The sequence below is a fragment of the Falco punctatus genome (assembly GCF_963210335.1).
Source record: "Falco punctatus genome assembly, chromosome: 9".
NCBI lineage: Eukaryota > Metazoa > Chordata > Aves > Falconiformes > Falconidae > Falco > Falco punctatus.
The window spans coordinates 52,754,861-52,775,371 of record NC_137589.1 but is presented as its reverse complement, the minus strand read 5'-3'; the positions used below and the strand labels follow the sequence as shown (position 1 = coordinate 52,775,371).

Sequence of the window (20,511 nt, the reverse complement as noted above, 5' to 3'; positions counted from 1 at the left end):
AGCTTCTGCCATTTCAGAGTTTCCAACCTCAAAAGCATAGAGATGGTGAACAGCTGGGGTAGACCAATGGGTCTCGTGGATATTCCTGGGTTGTCAAGAGCAGTTGTGTTGAGGGTGAGGCTGCTAGGGATGAAGGTTCTGAGAATTAGTGATTATTTGTGAAACTTTGGCTCCTTGCAGCAGCCACGAGATCAGTGTCAGAGCTGGGAGTAGGATTTGAATGTCTCTTTGTCCTACTTTAGATAGGGAGAAAGCATATATCATGAGAAGTATTTATAGAATTAACTATCATCTATATTGTAAATGAACAGGTGTTTATTGAAACATAACAAATCATCCCTGCAGTTATAGAGGAAATTAATAAGTAGCTATCTTCAATTAATGCAATCTTTTGACCCCAAAGCAAGATAAATTCAATAACTTTGTCTAACCTGGCTTTTCGCTTTGAGATCTTGAGCTCATGTTCATAAAAATTTAGTTAAAACATAATAACTATTCCTGCCTTACTTATCCTTCCTAAAAATTATATCTAATTGTAATGCTAAATATGCAAATTACAATTCAGAATTGCATTCACAACTCATGCTGATAATCACAGAAAATACAGCCACAGAGAATACAGCATGTCAGAAGCACAAAGAAATACGAGGACAAAATGTGTTCAAATAAACAGAAAGCTTATTTTGGGGGTTGAAACATTTTAACTGGCCTCCCACAGACTTACTAATAGGTTCTTACTCAAAAAGTCCTGTCTTTGCATTTTATGCTGTGTTTTCCTGCAAATAGTTTCTGAAATAATTCCTGTCCTTGGTTATTTTGACAGATGAAACACTATCTTTCTGTGGAGATCAAACATCTTATATGAGTATCTGTTTAGGAGAGCAAGATCATTTAAGCCTGCAGGTAGACCATCTGTCTCTTGAAGAACTTAAGAAAAAGGTATTGATCTTTTTTATTATTTACTGTTTCTAATGGCTTAATTCTGCTTTGTTTATGGTTTGTGTATTTCTCACAAAAAGGTTTATTTAGGTGTAGTTGAGTAGTTCTGAAAGGATTTGAAGTTCTCGCCTCTGTGGTTTGAGATCCACCTTTTATGAACTATTTAGTCTTTGTTACACTTCATTGAGCTTCAGAATCAGCTGAAACATAGATAGCTTGCTGCAAAGGTTTTATGATAGACACCTGGATTCAGGTTTCAGACTCAATGCCATATTTAAGTCATCGTGAAGTATACCCAACTCCAAAGAAAAGTTTTTGCATTAAGTATCCTATGACATGTATTTCCGGCACCTGTATTAATCATGATGATGGCAGTGGTGTCTATAATTTATGTGCCTGTATAGCACACTCCATCTCAGGACTTGCAAATCTTCTGGTAAATATAGCATGTTTTGAAATAGCCTTGAGGTAAGTTAATGTTGTCTCCGTTCTTCGTAAGGAGAACTGAAATTCACAGAGATTAAATGTGCAGACCATTGTCATACAGTAAATCAGCACTGGATACTTGTTCTTCTGACTCCTTATCCTGCGCAGTGACCTGTGATCCATGCACCAGTTTTTAATAAGGAATTATTTTGAAAATGGTCATTTGGGACTGAACATAAGTGGATTTTTATATTTCTCATGGCCAGCTGAATTGTAGGCAGGTGTTCACAATCTGGTGGGTAGTCTGAAGGAGAAAAAAGTTTGCCTTACACTGAACGGGTGTCAATAAAAAAAGCCCCAGATTGTGTTCCAGTCCCATTCTGGGGTTGTACCACTTTTATCTTGGAACGTATTCCCTTCAGTAGGTTCAGGGACACTTGTTAGCAAAAGACGTTTATAAATCATTTCTCACTTGAAAAAGGGGTTTTATGCCTTCACTTTCTGCAAACATTACCTTCTTGATACACTACATGAGTCTGTGATAGTAATGTCTGTTCAAGAGTTTTGAACGTGATTGTCCATTCAGATTTTGTATTTGTGAGACTACTCAGAAAGATAGTGGCTTATAAAGAGTGTTTGAGATAGGAGAAGAGGTTGTTTCTGAATGCTGCTATTTCCCTGCAATGCTGGTTTCCCTTGAACTAAAATGTTTCTTAAATCAGCCTGTTGGTGTGAGGTGCCCTCAGGTTTTTTGTTGCTACTGAGTTGTGAAACTTGATAGCTCAACTTAATAGCATGGCTGGAAACTACAGTCTTGCAATTTAAGAGTTCTTGAACACTAACTCACAAATATATAATCATGTTTTTGATTGCCTCATGAACAGATGCAGAAAACCAGGTTTTCCAACTCTGCTGTTTAGATTTAGCTGGAGATTTATATAGCATCATTTGTTTTCATACTAGTATGGATGTTACCAGTTTTACTTCTTCCTTTGTTTTTTTAGGTTACTGACCTTCTCTTGATGGTTAAGGATCTGCAGTCAATCAATCAAGAACTTAAGAAAAAACAGCTTGGACTTTGTACGACAGATTCTCAAGGGAAGGAAGCACTAAAAATATTAAACCACAGTGAGGTAGGTTTTCTGTATTAAAGTAGTGAATCTGACTCTTACATCTAATATACCTTGTGGAGCCATTTACATTAGTGCAGAATGAGTGTAAAACCCTCAGAGCTTAGGTTGCTAATTCCTTCTAATAACTTTTTAAATTAATGATGTAAACAACTTTAAGATGTTAGCACAACAGAGAATCAGCTCAATGCAAGTGTTCAGTGATGTGTCAAGTTAATTTTAAGGAAACAACATACACGTTAAAATATTAATTGGGTCTGTGATCTATTTGTTTTGTCAATTGAAAAGGGAGGAAATAGTTAATTTTACAAAGAATTGCAATATCTTATATAACGGTTATTATAGGAAGTCTGCTTGTCTCCTGTTCAAGAGTCATTGTCACACTGTTTCTAATTCTGTAAGAGCTTAGTTTGTATCTCCTCTGCATCTGCAAAACAGCCAGGGTTCACTGTAGCCAAAAAAGAGAGAATAGCACTTCAGGTCACTTAAATGCATGGCTGTTCCTTCATGCAGAATATAGAGGTATATGAAGAAGTGGCCAGTATTGTGGTAGATTGTGAGAGGTGCGAGGAAGTAGTTGTTGCTGGGTGTTTATTGTTTTGCCCAAAGCTAAGGCTGTTTTTAGCTGTGGGAAGAAGAGTTCTTGGCAAAATACTTCCACTGAGAACGATTTTGGGTGCTGTGTCCCCACGTATCTTACTATGTGTGGATGATGAAGGGCGTTCAGGAGGCTCTGGTAGATTATAGTGAACCTTCTAGCTTGTTATAAAGTATTACATGAAATGTTGCTGTAGTACTTTTCTTTATATTCTCTTGTGGTTTTTGCTTTCAGTTACATTGTTGTTGTGCACAACATACTGAATAGGAAGGAAAAAATGTACAAGGGGTAATGATGCCGCTAGTATTTTGTGTCTTGTATTTCTGAATTAAACTCGAGAGAACAGAAAATTAGGAATAGTTCGAAACAGTTACGTGTAGATTGTCTAATTCAAGGTCCGGGACTGAGTTTTCTGCAGGACAGTTTATTCCTCAAGACCCTGGAAAAAGGGTCATGTCTTTTACCATATGTGCTGCACATGCACAGGGAGAAATAATCAAAGGTCATGAAATATTCTTGCTTATTCAGTTTTAAGGCATACTCATGGTATCTTTAATTGAAATAAGTTTTAAATTATAGATTGACCTTTAAGGGTGCCATAGCTTTTATTAAAATAATGAATATACATGTTACTGTAATAGGTTTGCATGAAAAGTGTGTGGGCAATCTGTTTCCGAGTGTGTGCAGTTTCTATAGATTAATATTTTAGTCACCCTGCAGAGGGTGCTGCACCCCCACTGATGCTGTAGTTGTACCAAAGGAATTAATGTCCTGTGCTAAGATCATCGTGACAAGATACTGTGTGATTCTGCATTTGTCTTGGCATGAAAAGTACATACAGGGATACTTAAGCAGTCTTTGTGAAAATAGATGTAGAATGACAGAGAGTGAAGCTTGTAAAATATAAATAGACCTCAACATTCTGGTAAAGGATATAGGAATGTAAAATATGATATATTAACCTGTGCTAGAATGATAATACTATGGAGCTCAAAAGTGAAAGGATGCAAAATTGAAAGTTTTTAGTTTAAAAGGTACCATTTTATCAATCTTGACAATAAATGGCAACCGAGATTTCAGGTTATGGTTTGTGACATCAATGTGTTTTGCATACTAATAACCATTGACAAAAAATGCAAAGTTCTATTTCTTGTGTGTATTTTGGGCTAGAATTTGTTGGCAGGTAGCGCTGAGATGACACTAACATATGTGCTATAAGAAGAATTTGGACAGACACAGGAAGATGTAGCCTTCTCAGGTTCTTAAAACATACCCATCCTTCTTTTCCTTCACAAAGCCGGAGCACAGATCCGATGAGTCTGCGTGCTGGTGCCTCTGCAGGGCATCTCCCAGCGGTCTGACAGGCCCTAGTACTCTATTTCTTGGCTTCATGTTTGTGTTGGGAGGGAGGCAGAGGAGAGAAAAAGGTTGTTTTTGTCCTGTCCTCTGAACATCTGCTTTCTCTGAGAGAAGCAGTCTCAGTGATTTCAGCCTTCAGGGCTCCAGGGATCTTTGCAAACCAAGCATATCAGTGGTTCATTTAGGAAAAACATTCTCAAGGTTTTCAGTCTCCAAGGAAATACTTTAAACAGGCAGCTTATTCTTGGTAGACTTTTTTTTCTGGCCTTAAGACACTTATTTTCTTTTTAATATTTTGTTGAACATTAGTTTGTATTCCTTGGAGCACAGAAAGTTTCTTTTCAGCCTCTCAGACACAGGACCATAGGACCAGGCTCAAACTGCAGTCATTTGTTGTAATAGTGTGCTATATCCTGTTGGTCTTATGTCGTAGTTTCTAAGAATCTAGACTTCTAAGAATCATCACTTACCAAAAAAAATATTGGCCTGGGAAAAGCATATACTAAAAATGTTGAGTCATAACAGGTAGTTGGAGTAGATAAATTATGTGTGCAAGTGTATTTTGAATAGACAAATTCAGGGTTTGTCCTGAATCTACACATGGAAGATTAAAGCTTAACAGTTTTTTTTATTTTTGTAATAGTTAGTGTTATCGGACTTTTGGCATCCCATGATTACAATGGAAAGATCATTTTAAAATGCATGCCCACGCTATATACCACGATTTTGTCTGTGTCTTCCTTCGGTTTTCAGATTGTCTTTACGTTGTGTTGTCCTAGAAAACCAAGTCTGAGTGAGAAATACAAAAATAATTCAAACGTGACTTGGAAGTTAGTTTTCAATATAGATTTCTAATAGTAAAAGGCAAATACATTAATATGCTGCACCATCCAGTTTCTGCCTTTAAAATTCATATTTAAAACCATTAGAGCTGCTTATACTGCTAGGGTTTGGAAGATAAAAAGGTTTTTCTCATTTATTTCACATATATATACACACACACACACGCACACATGCACCCATCTTCTATGCATACTTAATTTAAAAAAATCAAAACCCACACATGCATTCAAGTCCCAGTGTTCTTAGGAAGCAAAAATAATGCTCCTTGCAGAATCCTGTTTGTCTGCGGCTGGGCTGACATGCTGTGAGCCAAGACTTTCCAGCATGTGATACTGGGGAAGCAGGTTTCTCTTTTCATGCCGTAAGTTTCAGCACTGTGCTGTATATCCATCGAAGCTATAAATATCACATCCATGACCCCTAGACACCAGTTTCTTTCCTTCCAGTCCATCATCTGAGTCTCTGTACCTATAATCCCCATTTTCTGTAACTATGCTCAAGATTCATCTTTTCTTGTCTTAAGGTAATTTTTCTTTAGGCCAAGTCACACCAAAATATAACTGTTATACACACAGTGCTGTATTATTGCCACAGGGGCTTTAAGGCTAAAATTTTTGTCCCATGCAGGTTTGGATCCTCTGTGTCAGTGCTGTATCCTACCTACAGTTTAGCTGTAGCGTCGTTGATATTTACTGATGCTTTTGCACATTTCCACTATTTAATGAGATGTTAGCAGCAAAGGTCTTAAATAACTATCTTTTTCTATTAGATTGGGAAATGTGACTATGAACCAAGATGATAGAAATGTCCAGTCTGGTCTTCTCTCAGGGGAGTGGTGGAGCATGGTAACTGCAGGTCACTCGTGGTGGATCCCAAAGTGGGACGTAGGACCAGCCTTGTACTCGGGTTGTCTGACAGGCTGTACCAGAACGTGGCTACTGAATATAATAACTCTTTGTAAATAAGCAGTTTTATGATGATCAACATTAAACTGACATAGGCAAGGCTAAATTCTGTCCTTGCCTCCAGAGCAAGCTGAGTAAAGGAGGTGAGTTGTAAGCAAAGAGAAGACGTTCCCTGTGAACCATGTATAAATGAAGCTCGCGCAGTTGTGGTCGTTGCTGCTGCTGAGAGAGGAGCAACGTGCACACCTCGTCCCTTGCCCACGGGTCTGTTGCTGGGATGTAACATCCAGCAAACCAAAGGGATTCTGGTCTTACTGTCAGTAATGCTGGTGACAGGACTTCCTCCTCCTCCTCCTTGCTCAGGAAGTATTATTGATAGGAGGTGGATTAGGTTCTGTGGAAAATTGGGAGAAAGAGATGATTTGGCACCGTTTGCTACAAATGGGCAAATCTAGGCAAGACACAGCAGATTGTAACCTTCAGTGTTAAAGTAAATCTTTTTAGTGTACAGCAAGCTACATGTGCTTTGTTTTGAAAGCATCTATTTCTTGGATGCTGGAGAAGAGCCTAAATTGTGTAGCAAATGAAAATAAATTCTGGAAATTGGAAAATAAAATAGGCACAATGAGAACATGACTGAAGATATAGAGGTCCTTTGCCGGAAAAGGTTAAGTGATTTTTACATTTTTTGTAAATTCTGAGGAGAAAGGGTTAAATAAAAATGAAGGAATGTGTAAGATACAGTTTCACTGTATTTAATATGAGTAATTCCTGGGTTTTAGATTAATTTTCTTTGATCTTTTTTAAGAAATCTAATTCTGTGTTTGTTACTTTGTATTACAGGCTTTTTTTATTTTTCTTTTAAGACATGTCACTGACTTATTTATGCATGTTTCATATCACAGTATTTTTTTTGTGCTACATTTTCATGTCATTCCATACTTTGTGTAGTGTCTTGAAATAACAGAGGAGCCTGTGATGCAGATGGAAGATGGTGACAATGACAGGAAGATGCAGAACAGTCAATTTTCTGAGAGGGTCAGTCAGGTAGGACTCTGCTCTGGGTGCATTATGTTACAATACTTTCTTCTCTGCATGCCTTTAAAAGTTTATATTTTCTTAGAACACAAAGTCTTTTGCAAACAAAATACACTTTTCTTGGTATCTGATTTCGCTTTCAACTAATAGTTATCCTAAAGAGTTTCTGAAAGCTTATTCCTGTATTTTTCTGCTGCTAGGGTTTTGCAGTGAAGATAGCTTTCGTTCTGGTCCTTGTTTTCTCTTGTTCAACGACTCATAATCTGCCTTAATAGAGATGACATAAAGTCCCTTGGAACTGTGTTTCTTTACACACACACACCCACACACCCCACACCCCCCCCAATCTTCAGCTTTGATTGCAGCCAGGCCTATAGTACAGATTGTCTCAGATCAACTCACTGCTATGATTGAGGAAAAAATGCTGTAGATTCAGGGTTGAAATACTTGATGTGTTGGTAGCTTGTTACCTGTGTTTTCATATGTACGGGAATGTGCTGTCCTTTTCCTCTATCATTCAAAAGCAATGTAATATAAAGCATCATGGAATCATAACATAATTCACATTGCAAGGGACCTAGAGGATCATAGAGTGCAATTAAAGTTGAACCTTTCTGGTTTAAAAATTATAACATCCTCAAATATGACACAAAAAGGGGCATTTTGGTTAGTAATGTTGAAGAATAATGGTGTTCTGTTCTTCAAAATTTGTAATTTCTGTGTTTCTCTGTTTACTAGGTATGCCTTCAAGTTTCTTTGGATTTTCCTTGTGAGGTGGATAAACAGGTAAGTGGTGTATTGTAAAGGTACTCCTGACTCTTAAACATCTGAACCCCTCGCTGCTGATGTCTGCTGATGGAAATTGTGTCCAAATGGGCCTAGTCTGAACTCTCACGTAATTGATACGGAAGACTTCCATTGATATAAATGGGGGTTGAATTACCGGAGAGATCCCCTATGGAAATTTCCTAGGACACTTCTATAGTGTTGCATACAAAAAGTTGGCAGTTTGTAAATACTTCAGGTTGCATCCTGTCCTGGCCATCAGGGCTTGCGTCTGGGGATCCCAGGACAGAATTTTGTACTGTAAAGGCAGATGATTCAAAGGTGAACTAATAAAAAGTTACCTGCAATCTGCAGGCAACGTTCCAGAAGTTTCATACCTCTTCATAGATAAAGACCTTCAGGGAAATCTACTTACTACTTACTAAACAACTGATCACTATGAATTAATCATATGAAATAGATGTTAATTAGTTTTTCTATTAATAAATAGCAAGTGAAATGCCTGTGGATGCTTCTTAATGTAGATAAAGAGCATCAGGAATTACAAAACCTGATTACAAAAAGATTACGGCCCTGAATTTAATAGAACATTGCATACCTGTGTAATAAGAAAATGTATGCAATTTTTTAACAGGTAACTCCAGCAGGCTATTCAGGGAGTTTCTGCAAAGACAGACATTACAGGAGTCCAAATAACTCTCAGTTTGAACACGATACAACTGGCAAACTCTTTGGCAGAATAGGAATGAGTGAACGTGAAACAGAAGAGAACTTGCTCACATCTCTTTTAAGAGAAAATAGAACATCTGTACTGGAATCTACGTAAGTATGAGGGATGTGCACTGCTTTTGACAGTATTTCTATTTGAGAAGAGAATAAAGTAATTTTGCTAAAGTGAATTTAGATAATGGCACTGTCTAATTTACCTGAGAGATTGGCAAGGCGCCTTCAGAGCCATTTTAGTCTATCATGCAATTAAGTAATTAGGAAACATACTATCAGTAGAAATCCTTACGAAAAACCCATTACAAGAAAAAAAACTCTCCAAAGTTACTGATATACGAAGCTTTACTGTAGGGACTGATTGTTTTCAGGATGGAATCTAGCAGTGTTAAAGGGATCAGATGGTAACAGGTGGTACTTTTATCTGAGAGCACAGGCCAGTGAAAGGCAGTGTGGTGAAGGGGGTGGCACTGTACTGCTTTAAAAATTGTAAGTGTATGGAAATGAGGATGGAGGAGTTGGAGGTACAATGACTGTTTTACAGGGTTAATTTTGAATGGACATTGCTGTGTGCTTTGCAGCCTTTGTCGTTTCATCTGAACTGCTCGGGCAGAGGTTTGCTCTCTGTCAGCCTCTCTGGGAATCCGGGCCCGTGTCCTGCAGCTGGCTGGTTATTCCACTGTAACCACTCCTAGGACTGTGCTGAGATGAACCATGTTTTAAGTACTGAGGTCACTTGCTATGCAGGAGAAAATATATGTGTGTCTGTGTGTGTGTGTGTTACATTATGGTTTGATCAGTTCCCATCTGAAGTGCTCATGTCCATAGCAACTGGACAATACCAAGCAAGAGGCTGTATAGAAAAACCACCCCCTGACTAGTTTTGCTTTCCTCCAATTTCATGCTTACACCACTTAATCTCCTGGTTGAAAACTGAATTAGAGCTTTGGTGGGGATCCTTCTCATTTTCCTTTCCTAGTTCTCTCCATGCTCTAATGGCTATGCACGTTACTGCGTGACATTTTGCAGCGCCCACCTGAGCTGTTCTGCCAGCCAGCCGCAGTGCTTTCCGGAGAGTAATGGGATTGACCTTCCATATCCATCGTGCTCGGCCGTGGTGGGCGCAGAATATCCTGTGGGGTTCCACATGTCAGATCCTGGGTTTGGTCTTCAGGCATGTCCTGCACCTGACTTTACTCAAGCAATTCTTTATTTTTACATTATTACTATTTAAAACTCTGCAACAGGCTTAAATGGTCTTAGTTGTCAAAGAACTAGTTAATGGTAAATGAGGAGATGCTACTCCATTAGAAGACGAATAGGTAACATTGTTTTATTTGTTAACTTTACACAGAAGTCTGCTGATGACTGATTCTTTACCACTCTTAGTGTGTCATCTTTTCTATGTTCACATACAAATGACCAGATTGACTGGTGATGAGCCTGTACTTTGCATAACTGAATTCTCACTGACGACATTAGATGCCAGAGAAAGATATAAAAAGCCTAGTTAGCTTCTACCATTTCAAACGCTAGCCATACAAATGCAGTTGTTTTAAATGCTGGTTTTTATGTTTAGTGGCACAAACAGCTCTCTATTGGACACATGAAATCGTCTGTAGAATTTGAGGGCTTGCTTAGGCTTTAAATGTCTCTTATTTGGCTTCAGTTTCTCTTAAAACATTGCTTTCCAAACTATTGTCCATGGACCATGAGGTATCTGTGGGGCAGTTTGATGGTCTGTATTGAGCTGTTTTTGCAGGCTTTTGGCTGCTTTCTTAGGTTCCATCTTTCCTGTTACATTAGAAATAGATTAAGGGATAGATTTTCAGAAAAGCTCGACATCTAGCGTCTCCTGTATTTTTGGCAGAATTTTCTTCTTAAGGTAGTTAAATTGGAGTGTAAACTCTTTTGAAAATCGATTCATATTTCTTATATTGCTATGGTAGGTAAGCAATCGATTTATGTACCAGATGCTAAGTACCTGTTCATGAATGGGGAGCGGGGTGGTAGAGCGTATATGGTCATAAACGGGAGAAAAGCACTGATGAGGTAACTTCCCATATAACTCATGTTGTGAAAAGGCTTCAAAAATTCTGTTTGTTAGTAATTCATTAGCAAGTAAAACGGAATCCCCTGGGAATTTCAAATATGTCAAGATACTGCAAAAGAGTTTCTTAGAAGGTGTTCTTGTTTGCTTAAATAAAAATCAAAATTCATGCCTTCTCTTTCTCTTTCCCGAGTACAGCAGACAAGAACAAATGAAAATTGTAAATGAACTGTTAGATCATCTGAACACAACTGACGAAGAATGTTCAAGTGAAGATATAGAGAAAAAGGATGAAAAAGATCTTAGGCAAATGATTATTCAACTAAGAGCTGAACTCAAGCACTTCAAGCAGGTCAATAAATTCTTAAAGCAGCAAGTAGAATTGAAATCAACTTTTGATGGGAAAGAGAAGCCTTATCCAGATGCAATGCCACAGATTAATAAGGATATTGAGTTGTTGAAAGTGGAATTGAAAGATGCAGCTACACAAACAATGACTTTAGAGAGTAATGTCATGAGAGTCAAACATGAAGGCAAAACAGGAGCCTCAGAAGAAAACCCAGAATATTCAAGATTAAATGCAGAAAGAGAACATCAGCAAGAAAACATGTGTAAGAAGGGTGAAAAGCAAGAAAGACTTCTCTTTACAAGGAGAACAAATGAAGTAAGTTTATTTAAGATTCTCTTTTTGATACTTAGGGAATAGATGTATAAAAGGGTAAAATATGTTTCATTTCTAATACTAAATCTTGCTTTTGTGTAATTTTTAAAATTAGAGAAAGAGATGTAAGCCAAATTATTTTAGATAATTGTTCTTAATGTTCAGAGCTTTTCATCACATACTTCAGTGTGCTTTAGAACGTTAATTAATTGAATTTCAATCCTCACTGGGACCAGATACTAGTAAATACAGCTTTTGGAAAAAGAGAGAGTTCACAGCATAATGGCTTGGTTCTGTACTACCTTGCATCTCTGCATAGATGTTCGTAACGTGCGGACCCGGAGCATTCTGAACTGATAGCTTATTAAGTTTGAATGGCAAATGCAGTCTAGAAAATTGAAGGCTTACATAATGTCTGAGAGCATGCTGGTGAAGAGTTAATAGTAGATTTCAACAAACTCAACTCTTAATTTTAGTGTTGTATTAACATCTTATCATTGTGTCTTGCTTTTGGACAAGTGTGACCAGTAGTACTCTATAAAACTGTGGGGGCAGTTCTTCATATTTGTTTGGAGCCTAGGTGCGGTCTGCTCTGTGAGTACAGATGTAACTTGCTTGTGCCAGGTAAGTTTTCAAGCCTTTTGTATGCAGGCAGTCTGTGATCCCAAACAAAGAGGTGGGAAAAGTGTCTACTAAAGAGTTCACGTGTATTGTTTCAGTAGCTGTTATAGAAGCAAAGTTGAAAACTCTTTGAAGATCTTAGCGGAGCAGACAAAAGAGAGAATTGCTTTTGATTTTGTGGACTGCTAATAGAGAATGTTGTAGCACCTTCTGCAAAGAATGGTATCCATGACTTCAGTGATCAAGAGATTTCTGTGAGCTAGCAACTGGGAGCAGTTCATTTTTATTCTGGCCTGTTCTTGTTGGGTTCATTGTTCTGAAGGGGCTTGTAAACCAAGAGATGTTGATAGGTCTTTGTTCTGTACAGGCGTAAGTGTCTCAGTATAGTTCGAGATTTTAAGGAAAAGATTCTGGCACGCACAGTTGGTCCGTGGCAGACACCCTAGAAAATTCATGCCAGTTTTAAGCAGTAGATTATGATACTCCTGAAAAATCAAAACCTAATTCACAAAAGCTATGTCTTGTTTCACCAAATGATTTACACGTAATCAAAATCTATCTCAGTATCTTCAGGTGCATTCTTGGTCTTTTAAGGTTTCATTCCTGCAAGTAAATTTTCTACCTTTAAAAAAAATATGTTTGGGGAGGAAAGAGGGTAATAATAGAAATGTTCTTGGGCTGTTTTTAATGTTCTTAGTCTATTTGGTGTTTGGTCATTCATGGTTGGCAGGTTGGCTGCAGCGATAGCTGTCCCTGCATCTTTGGGATGCCTTGGCTACTCTGGGACAAGGAGGAGTGGATGAGCTTTGCCATCGGTTCGTGTCGGCGCTGTTCAGGGCAGTGCTCCAGAGACACACATGCGAAGAGATGAGGGCAGGTGGAAGTCAGTCTTAGAGTAAGGGTGGGTAGCAGAGGGAGAAGGGGTTTGGGGACCTAGCTGGTCTCTTAATGAAGATTTGCTTTTGATGCCTTGCTTAAGAACACTAACGATGTCTTTGAGCTGCTGGTCTGTCTTCTCGGGAATGAAGGACGGTCTGTGAAGGCAGCGAGTAAAGGCTTCTCTACCCCCCACAGGGAACAGCTAGAGTTCTTTCTGCAATTCTCTTTTTTCTCAAGTTCCTGTTTTCACTGAGTTTTGAAATACTGTTTTGATTCATCATTTTCCAGATTCCTCTCCAGTTTAATCAGTTGCAACCTCAATGCAATCCCTGAGTCAGTTGCTTTAAAAGCTTTCTTTGGACTAATGCAGTGTCTCTTTTGCTTCTGAATGGCTTTTGTAAATAATTTCATGTAGCCAGCTGAACTGGACTTTGGGTAATCTGGGTGACGTATATGTCTGTACAACAACCCTGAGACAGCTGGAAATTGCTTGACGTTATTAGTGCAGTTTAGTAAAACTAGCAGGAAGTTCATCCTGCCCGGATTTATTTTTCAGTCTCCAAATGATATTGTAGTCATGTATGTACAAAAAGAATTGAGTATGTCATTAGGAAAATGGAACTTGCTTTTTATTATTTTAAATTGTGTAAAGACTATAATTGCTAAGAAATGAATGTGGAAAGGTATTTCAGAATACATTGGGTGGTAAAAGAAATTACGGGATTTACGCCATTGGTGAAGCAAATGAACAGCAAAAAACTATACTAAATCTATCTGAAAATTCCATTATTGATTTTTATTATTATTACACACAATTCCATAACTCTCATCAACATATAGCATGTTTTTATCTTTTTGGAGATAGCATTATTTTATGCTCTGTGGTTTAAGCAAGGACACATTCATTTTATGCAGAGACTTCAAAAGGTGAGAGGCTAAAATGTAATGACTTAAGAAATTTAACTTTTCCCCCAATCTCCAGTGATGGAATGTCTGTTACAGTAGGAAATGGGAATCCTGCAGAAGCAATGTGTGAAGAAGCTATTTTTGTTCATAAAGAATTTCTCTGGCAGAATAGATTTCCTCTGTGGCAGATGCAAACCTATGTTGATTTTCTCAATGGCAGGAAAGTGGGCTGGTATGTAGTAGGGCCTGTTGGGTGGAGACAAAAAGAAGAAAGGAAAATATGTTCAGGAATTTGTGAAAAATTAGGAGTATCCTCAATTAACAACAACAAAAAAGGATTTAAGGTTTAAGGGAAACAGTTACTGGGCTGTCAGACATTTATGATATAGACAAGGAGAGTGGGAAGTAGCAGTTAGAGAGAGGTCAGTTTGGTTGAGAAAGTATTTTCCTAGGGCATAAACAAATTCAAAGTTAACTAATATGCCTACTGATTAAAAGCCTTTACTAGTCAATGGTGTATTTGATGTCTTGCTTCATGAACTGGAAGTCATTCGCTGTGTGGCTGTGGATGCGTAAGTAGCAGGTACTTACAGGAAATCGAACCAGTGGGATAGGGTTTTTTCTCTCTGAATGTTTGTTTTTCATGTTGCAAGGGTGTTGCAATCTTATTTTCAAAACTAACGTGACAGCTGACTGCTCTGACAAGAAAATTTCCTGGAATGTTTGTTTATGCTTCCCTTACTTGACTGTTACATGTGAGCTACCACCTTCCCATTTTGTTCCATGCCTTTTTCAGACTGATTCTGCTTACCTGCCCAAGAAGTCCCGTCTGCCCGTTCTCTTAAGATCAGCCAAACCATTAGGAAACATGCCTTTGAACTCCTCTGTGCAGAAGTCAGATTCAAAACTACAGTGTTGTACCAGGGCGCCTTGTGAGGGTCTGAAAGCACGTGAAGAACAAAACAATCAATCTCAGCCACAGACAAATGGAGAGTTATTATTGAACCAGTCTGTAACTGCAAACCTTCAGGAAGAGCCTGCACAGGAAAGCACATCAGTGAGGGGTAAATAAAGAGCAGACATAATGACTTGTAATTCTGCTTAAAATACCAGCTTCTTTTCTTGTAGTAAAAAGTAAAACCAGATCATTTTTACATATGTACAATGCTGCTTAATCTTAAGATTTTTGTGGGTAGTCAAATATGTATAGACCTTGAGAACCACCTTTTTTTTCTTTTATCTTTGTTGCTAGAATTTTAAACAGCTTCATATAGAACAGAAAGTGCTGTGTATACATCACATAAAGATTATAATAAATGAGAGTTTCGCAGGGTGCCCACACATACACATATATATGTCAATGTTTAGGTGAATGAAAAATTTCCTTTATAGGATGCCAAGCCTAATGAAACTGTCTGTAATGGAGACAGGAGAGTGTAAAACTACTGTATTTGTTTATGCTGCATAAATAAGTTTTTCCAATATTCCACTGATCTGTCAAGTCATCTGTGTCTGTTTCCAGTGTGGCTGGGTTAATTTAAAGTCACTTGTTGACAAAGTATCTGGATCGGGAAAGTATGACAAATTGTAAGGCAGAGAACAATGGGTATTATATAAAGTTTTGGAGTGGTAAGAGAAATAAAAATGCGCTTAGCAGTTAGATTAAAAATTGAGTAGAGATGTAGAGGATAGGTGAGGGAGAGATGAAGTGTAAATATAAGAAATAAGATTCAATCAAGTACCAAGTGAGCCACTGTCAAGCACAGAGGTTGCAGAGACTTTGTTGTTCATGATAACGTTATTGTGGTAGGGGATAGATATGGCACAACTTTACTGGAAATACTTTAAGGTGATGGGACCACAGCAATTAATTCGGTAGGTGCAAAAATCCATGAAGAATTCTGAGAAGGGCAGTACTTTTGAACTGGATCCTGAAATTAATCAGAGCCTGTTAGGACTGCAGTCCTGTGATTGCCTTTCTGCGCTGATTTCTTTACCCTGGGTAACAATTATTTTGCACGCTTAGTAATTCTGGGACTTGATGCAGTGGGAGATTGCAGGAGATTAGTTTATGATCAATGCTCATATTGGCAAAACTTTTTAGCCTTTTCTCTAAGCTTAATGTAAAACATTTAAAAATGCACTAAAAATCGATTAACTGTTACATTACAAAGGGAACTTGCAAATGTCTGTCTTCATTTGCTGATAGGAAGCTTTTGCAATTCACGTTCTTAGTACTTAGCCTTATAATTTTAAAGACACGTGCAAATGCTTTCTCATATGACCAGTGGTGTTTGTATTACATTTTCAATAGTAGTTCTTCCTTAGATAATTTTCCCGTTTCAAATTCTAAGAGGGCCAGATTTGGGTTTGTGGGTGTGGGGTTTTTTGGTTTTTTTTTTTTTGTTTATTTTTTGCTTAACTATCCCCACTTAATTTTTTTTAGCCACTTACTGATAATCTGTTTTACCTTCCCCCACTATTCAGTTGACTCATTGCTCAAATTGGATAATAGTGAGGTCCAGGTGGAATTGCAAGGTGTTGATCTGGATACAGGGGGCAAGAATGAATATGCGATGGACAGAGATCAGCAAAACTATCAAGGTATAGCATTTATATGGTGTAGTATAAAAAAAAAAAGAAGAAATTTTAAAACTCTAGTTCCTTCTGAAATGTGCAAAATTGTAAATTACTGCAGGTAATTGTCTCCCTTGCCATTTTTTGTGGGTTTTAAATCTAATTTTCTTAGCTCGTATGGATTAATTGCTCTAAGAATTCAAGCTGGTCTTTTATAAGGGTTATGCTTTCAGAAGGGCCACAGGGATTTATGAGTCCGCTTTCCAGTAAAAATAATGAGTTGTATGCCTAACTCTGATCTCTGTTGCTAATGTCCTCACTTCTGAACTCTTCTCTGAATTAAATGTTTGTTACTTACTGCTTCTGCATCTAGTTCTGAACTATTGGAATGAAGCAACTGAATGATAGAATTTTGCTTATCTGAATTATCTGAAGGCATTCAACTAGGTTGAAACCTAATGGAATCGTTTTAATGAAAATGTAAATAGGCTTAACACTGTATTACGTGTTTCTGTATCATCCATTAGTCTTCTTCAGGAGGGCTTGAATAACCTGGTTAGCATGTTGTGTATAGAGTACAGAGGATATGACCAGTTTTGTAATCCTTTGTCACATCATTAATTTTATTTGGATAAGTAGCTTCGTTGAAGCCAGTGAGTTGGTTAGCAGGATCGTGCTCTGTGTGTGCCCTTTGTGTGCGCGGACACATATATATGCACAGAGAGCTGGCTAGTTGTCCTTTCATTAAAGGGCAGTGTCTCATTAAAACCATAACCAGTATTCTAATCAGAAATATTTCTTCCCCAACATCTGGTTTTATTTCCTCTTTTTGTTATCTGGAACATTTGCATGAAATCAGGATTGCAGAGTTTAAGAGTTCATCTAGTATCTGTTTTTTTTTTCCATCTCAGTCTGCAACCTTCTTTGACATCTGTGTTACTGCAGCAGCCAACTGGTAGAGGAGGAGCAGAAGCTGGTGAACTTAAGTGTTGCCTTCCCTTATTCAGTGTGTCTTCTTGAATTCATACACGGACATTTTCTTGGAAGCATTTCTGTCCTGTGATTCTGTCACCTTTTGAATGACATACATAATGGTGCACAGCAGGCTGTGTACTGCAGAGAACATCATGTAGCCTTAATTTCAAATATGTTGATATCCCAGCGTTGCAGCTTCATTTTTCTCCAGCTCTTGGGTTATATTTGGTTTTATTCTCTTGTGCTTGGGCTTGAGTTGGGCCTTCATATACAGCTCCTCCACCCCCTGCTGCCCCCCAAAATTTTGTGCTAATTTAGAGCTTGAACCTGGGCATTCGAATTCTCCATGGAAACCAATTTGAAAGTATTAAGACCTGTGCAAGATCAATCATTAACTCCCAGAAGGGAGGTTCTAATTCATAGCGATCTTTTGCAGAACTAATAGAAGGAGAAAATTTAATTTAGTGGTAACCAGAAAATAACTGTTTTCCCAGGTGCTTACACATACAGCCCTCAACGTACCCAGAACTATAAACATAGAATATACATAGGACTATATAGCTTTTATTGGCCTGATGAATCTGGGGTGATTAGCATTACTTGTGAATTGCAAAGTCAACTAAGGGATGTGATGTGCATGCCAAATGAGTGCCAGTAAAACCTTTAACACTGAACAGTTTTATGGATTTTGTTTAGAACACATGTTAAAAAGAAGCCATTAAAGCCCCTTTTTTCAAATTTTACTATTTTGTTGGTAATCTTTTTAAAATTCCACTGACTTTATGTTCCAGTTGGTTTTGTATAGATTCTTGAAGTGAGGAGAAAAAGAAGGTTTAATTAGAAGTTTTAGGAAGAACAATTTAAAGTCATAGAGTCTACTTTTAAATCTCAGTGCCTTATGTTTGAGGTTATCTTTGGGGCTGGATAGGTCTGGGCTTCATCGGTGGTGATTCAGGACTCCATATGGCAAAAGTAATTTTCAGTCATTTGGGAAGTGAGTGTATTTTGAGTATTGTTTATTTGAAAGGTGATAAGGGTTTTGAAATATCTGATGTGCAAGTTGTATTAATGGGCAAATCATAGAAAGAGGTCAAAAGTTCAAAACTAATATTGTATAGTTGTAATTATTCTGCGTTTTTATTCTGTTATTATAGAAGTAAATGAATTCATTCTAGTGCTGTTAAGAACAGAATGTCAGATAAAGAAATATTAGTATTCACATGCAAACCTCCTGTTTTTCAGAAATGCAAAATCATCATAACATTAGCAACATGAATATCCAGCGTTCATTAAAAGAGATAGATGGAGAGTTTTTTTCCATGGAACATGAGGACATTGACTCAGCCACTGCATATTCAGGTTCCAAGTGCCTGCGTTCTCTCAAATTGAGTGTAACAAATACAGATGCACTTGATGACTGTGAAGTCATAGATGATATAGAAGAACTGAAACAAAAAATTAAGAATATGCAGTCTGAGCTTGAGAAGTACAAAATGTTAGTATTTCGTTTACAGACCTCTGACCAGCTTTTATCAAGTGGTATTTCCAATCTAGTTTTGAGTGACACAGCCTTGCCTGTGGAAGGACACGTTACACAAGTGCAAGATACAACTATGCAAGAAATCAAGACATTTTCTAGTGCCCATCAGCTGATGGGTTATGAGATCCACACTGAAAATAGGAATTCAGAGTCTTCAAAAGCACCTGATACCTGGACAGCAGAAAACCTTAAGGAACTACTATCAGCAAATGAGGCAGAACTTGAAAAAGAGCAGATTGCAAATATGCATCTTGATGAAGTGTATGATCTTCAGAACAAACTGAGAGAAGCATCACCATCCAAGTGAGTAAAGCTGTTACTGTTTCAGGTTCCTTTTTGTAAACAGCAATACCAATAACACAGGAAAGTAATATGAAGATAATTTTATTCACACATATACAACAGGAGTGTGTTGTTAGAGTAAAGGCTAAATTTCACTAACATTAACATAAAGCAACGGAAACATTTAGTTAAAAGATGCCTTGAAGTACTAAACAATATTTCTCTTACAACGTAACTGCTCTTGTTAAGCTCCTATCACTGTAATGATTCTGTGCCAGGCACCTGCATGTCTCCCTGCGCGTTGGGTCCACAACTCTCTTTGCTCCAAGACATCCTCTCTTGAGCAAAGTGAGATGTCCTCAGGTTACTCTTTGATTACAGAGGTCAGCCCTCCTCAAAGAATTACAGTTTTACATGACTCAGATTTTTTTCAGGTGACAAGTGTAAGAAAATGAAACATCGTATTTTGAATGGAAATGTTTCCGTGGGCAATTAGCTGGCAGATTCATACTAGCCCTTCTGTTTGTGTGACCAGACTGTGTAAAACAAAAAGTTTACACTCTAGCTATAATTTATTTTCAGTTGAATGCTGTAATGCCTTCCTTTGAATGATGTAAAAGTATATAGAATATACTTAATATATTTATCTATATATTTTATATATATATATAAATTTATGCATGAAATTTTCTAGCGTAAGCTGGAAAATCATTTATGGGAGACTGGAAAGTATCAGTCTTGGGTTTTGTATGGTAAGACTAAGGTCAGCATTTTGGCTAGCATATCTACAAATCAGAGACATAGAATGGGGTCCCATAAGACCAAAACTTTTCAGCACCCCCCCCCCCCTTTTTTTTTCCTCCTGTACTATTGTCATTATCCTGAGGGCCTGCAGAATGGCAGAAGTATAACAAAAGTATTCAGCCTTTTGGCTTTCTTCAGCATGCTTGAGTAGAAATGTTTGGAGACACTGAGCAACCACCAACATGGACTATTGTATATCTTTTAGTATTACTATCATAAAATACAATTGTCCTACACAGTACATACAAATTTACATACCCTGAATATATACCTCATCCATTTTACAAAGGAAGATCTAACTGTAAGTTAAGGGATGAGACAGTATGGATCGCTGTAAAGTTTTTATGGCCACTGTCTAGGACAACTGCATGAGTCACAAGTGACAGACCCAAAAATGAGTTATGCATCTCTTCCTATACAAATGACAATAAAAATTCTATAACAACCCACAGCATCATAGATTTTGTTT

General features: G+C 37.7%; 1 protein-coding gene across 5 annotated transcripts in view; it reads left to right on the top strand.

Moving 5' to 3' along the window:
- Nucleotides 1-20,511, top strand: part of CDK5RAP2 (CDK5 regulatory subunit associated protein 2) — an 83,175-nt gene that overhangs the window by 36,505 nt on the left and 26,159 nt on the right. For all 5 annotated transcript variants that reach the window (XM_080401106.1, XM_080401105.1, XM_080401104.1 and 2 more), the window contains 9 exons: nucleotides 824-939; nucleotides 2,370-2,498; nucleotides 7,152-7,247; nucleotides 7,977-8,024; nucleotides 8,659-8,846; nucleotides 10,996-11,461; nucleotides 14,661-14,928; nucleotides 16,352-16,468; nucleotides 18,659-19,259. In XM_080401106.1, the coding sequence (XP_080257232.1) occupies nucleotides 824-939; nucleotides 2,370-2,498; nucleotides 7,152-7,247; nucleotides 7,977-8,024; nucleotides 8,659-8,846; nucleotides 10,996-11,461; nucleotides 14,661-14,928; nucleotides 16,352-16,468; nucleotides 18,659-19,259 (2,029 nt within the window). The remainder of the gene's footprint in view (nucleotides 1-823; nucleotides 940-2,369; nucleotides 2,499-7,151; nucleotides 7,248-7,976; nucleotides 8,025-8,658; nucleotides 8,847-10,995; nucleotides 11,462-14,660; nucleotides 14,929-16,351; nucleotides 16,469-18,658; nucleotides 19,260-20,511) is intronic.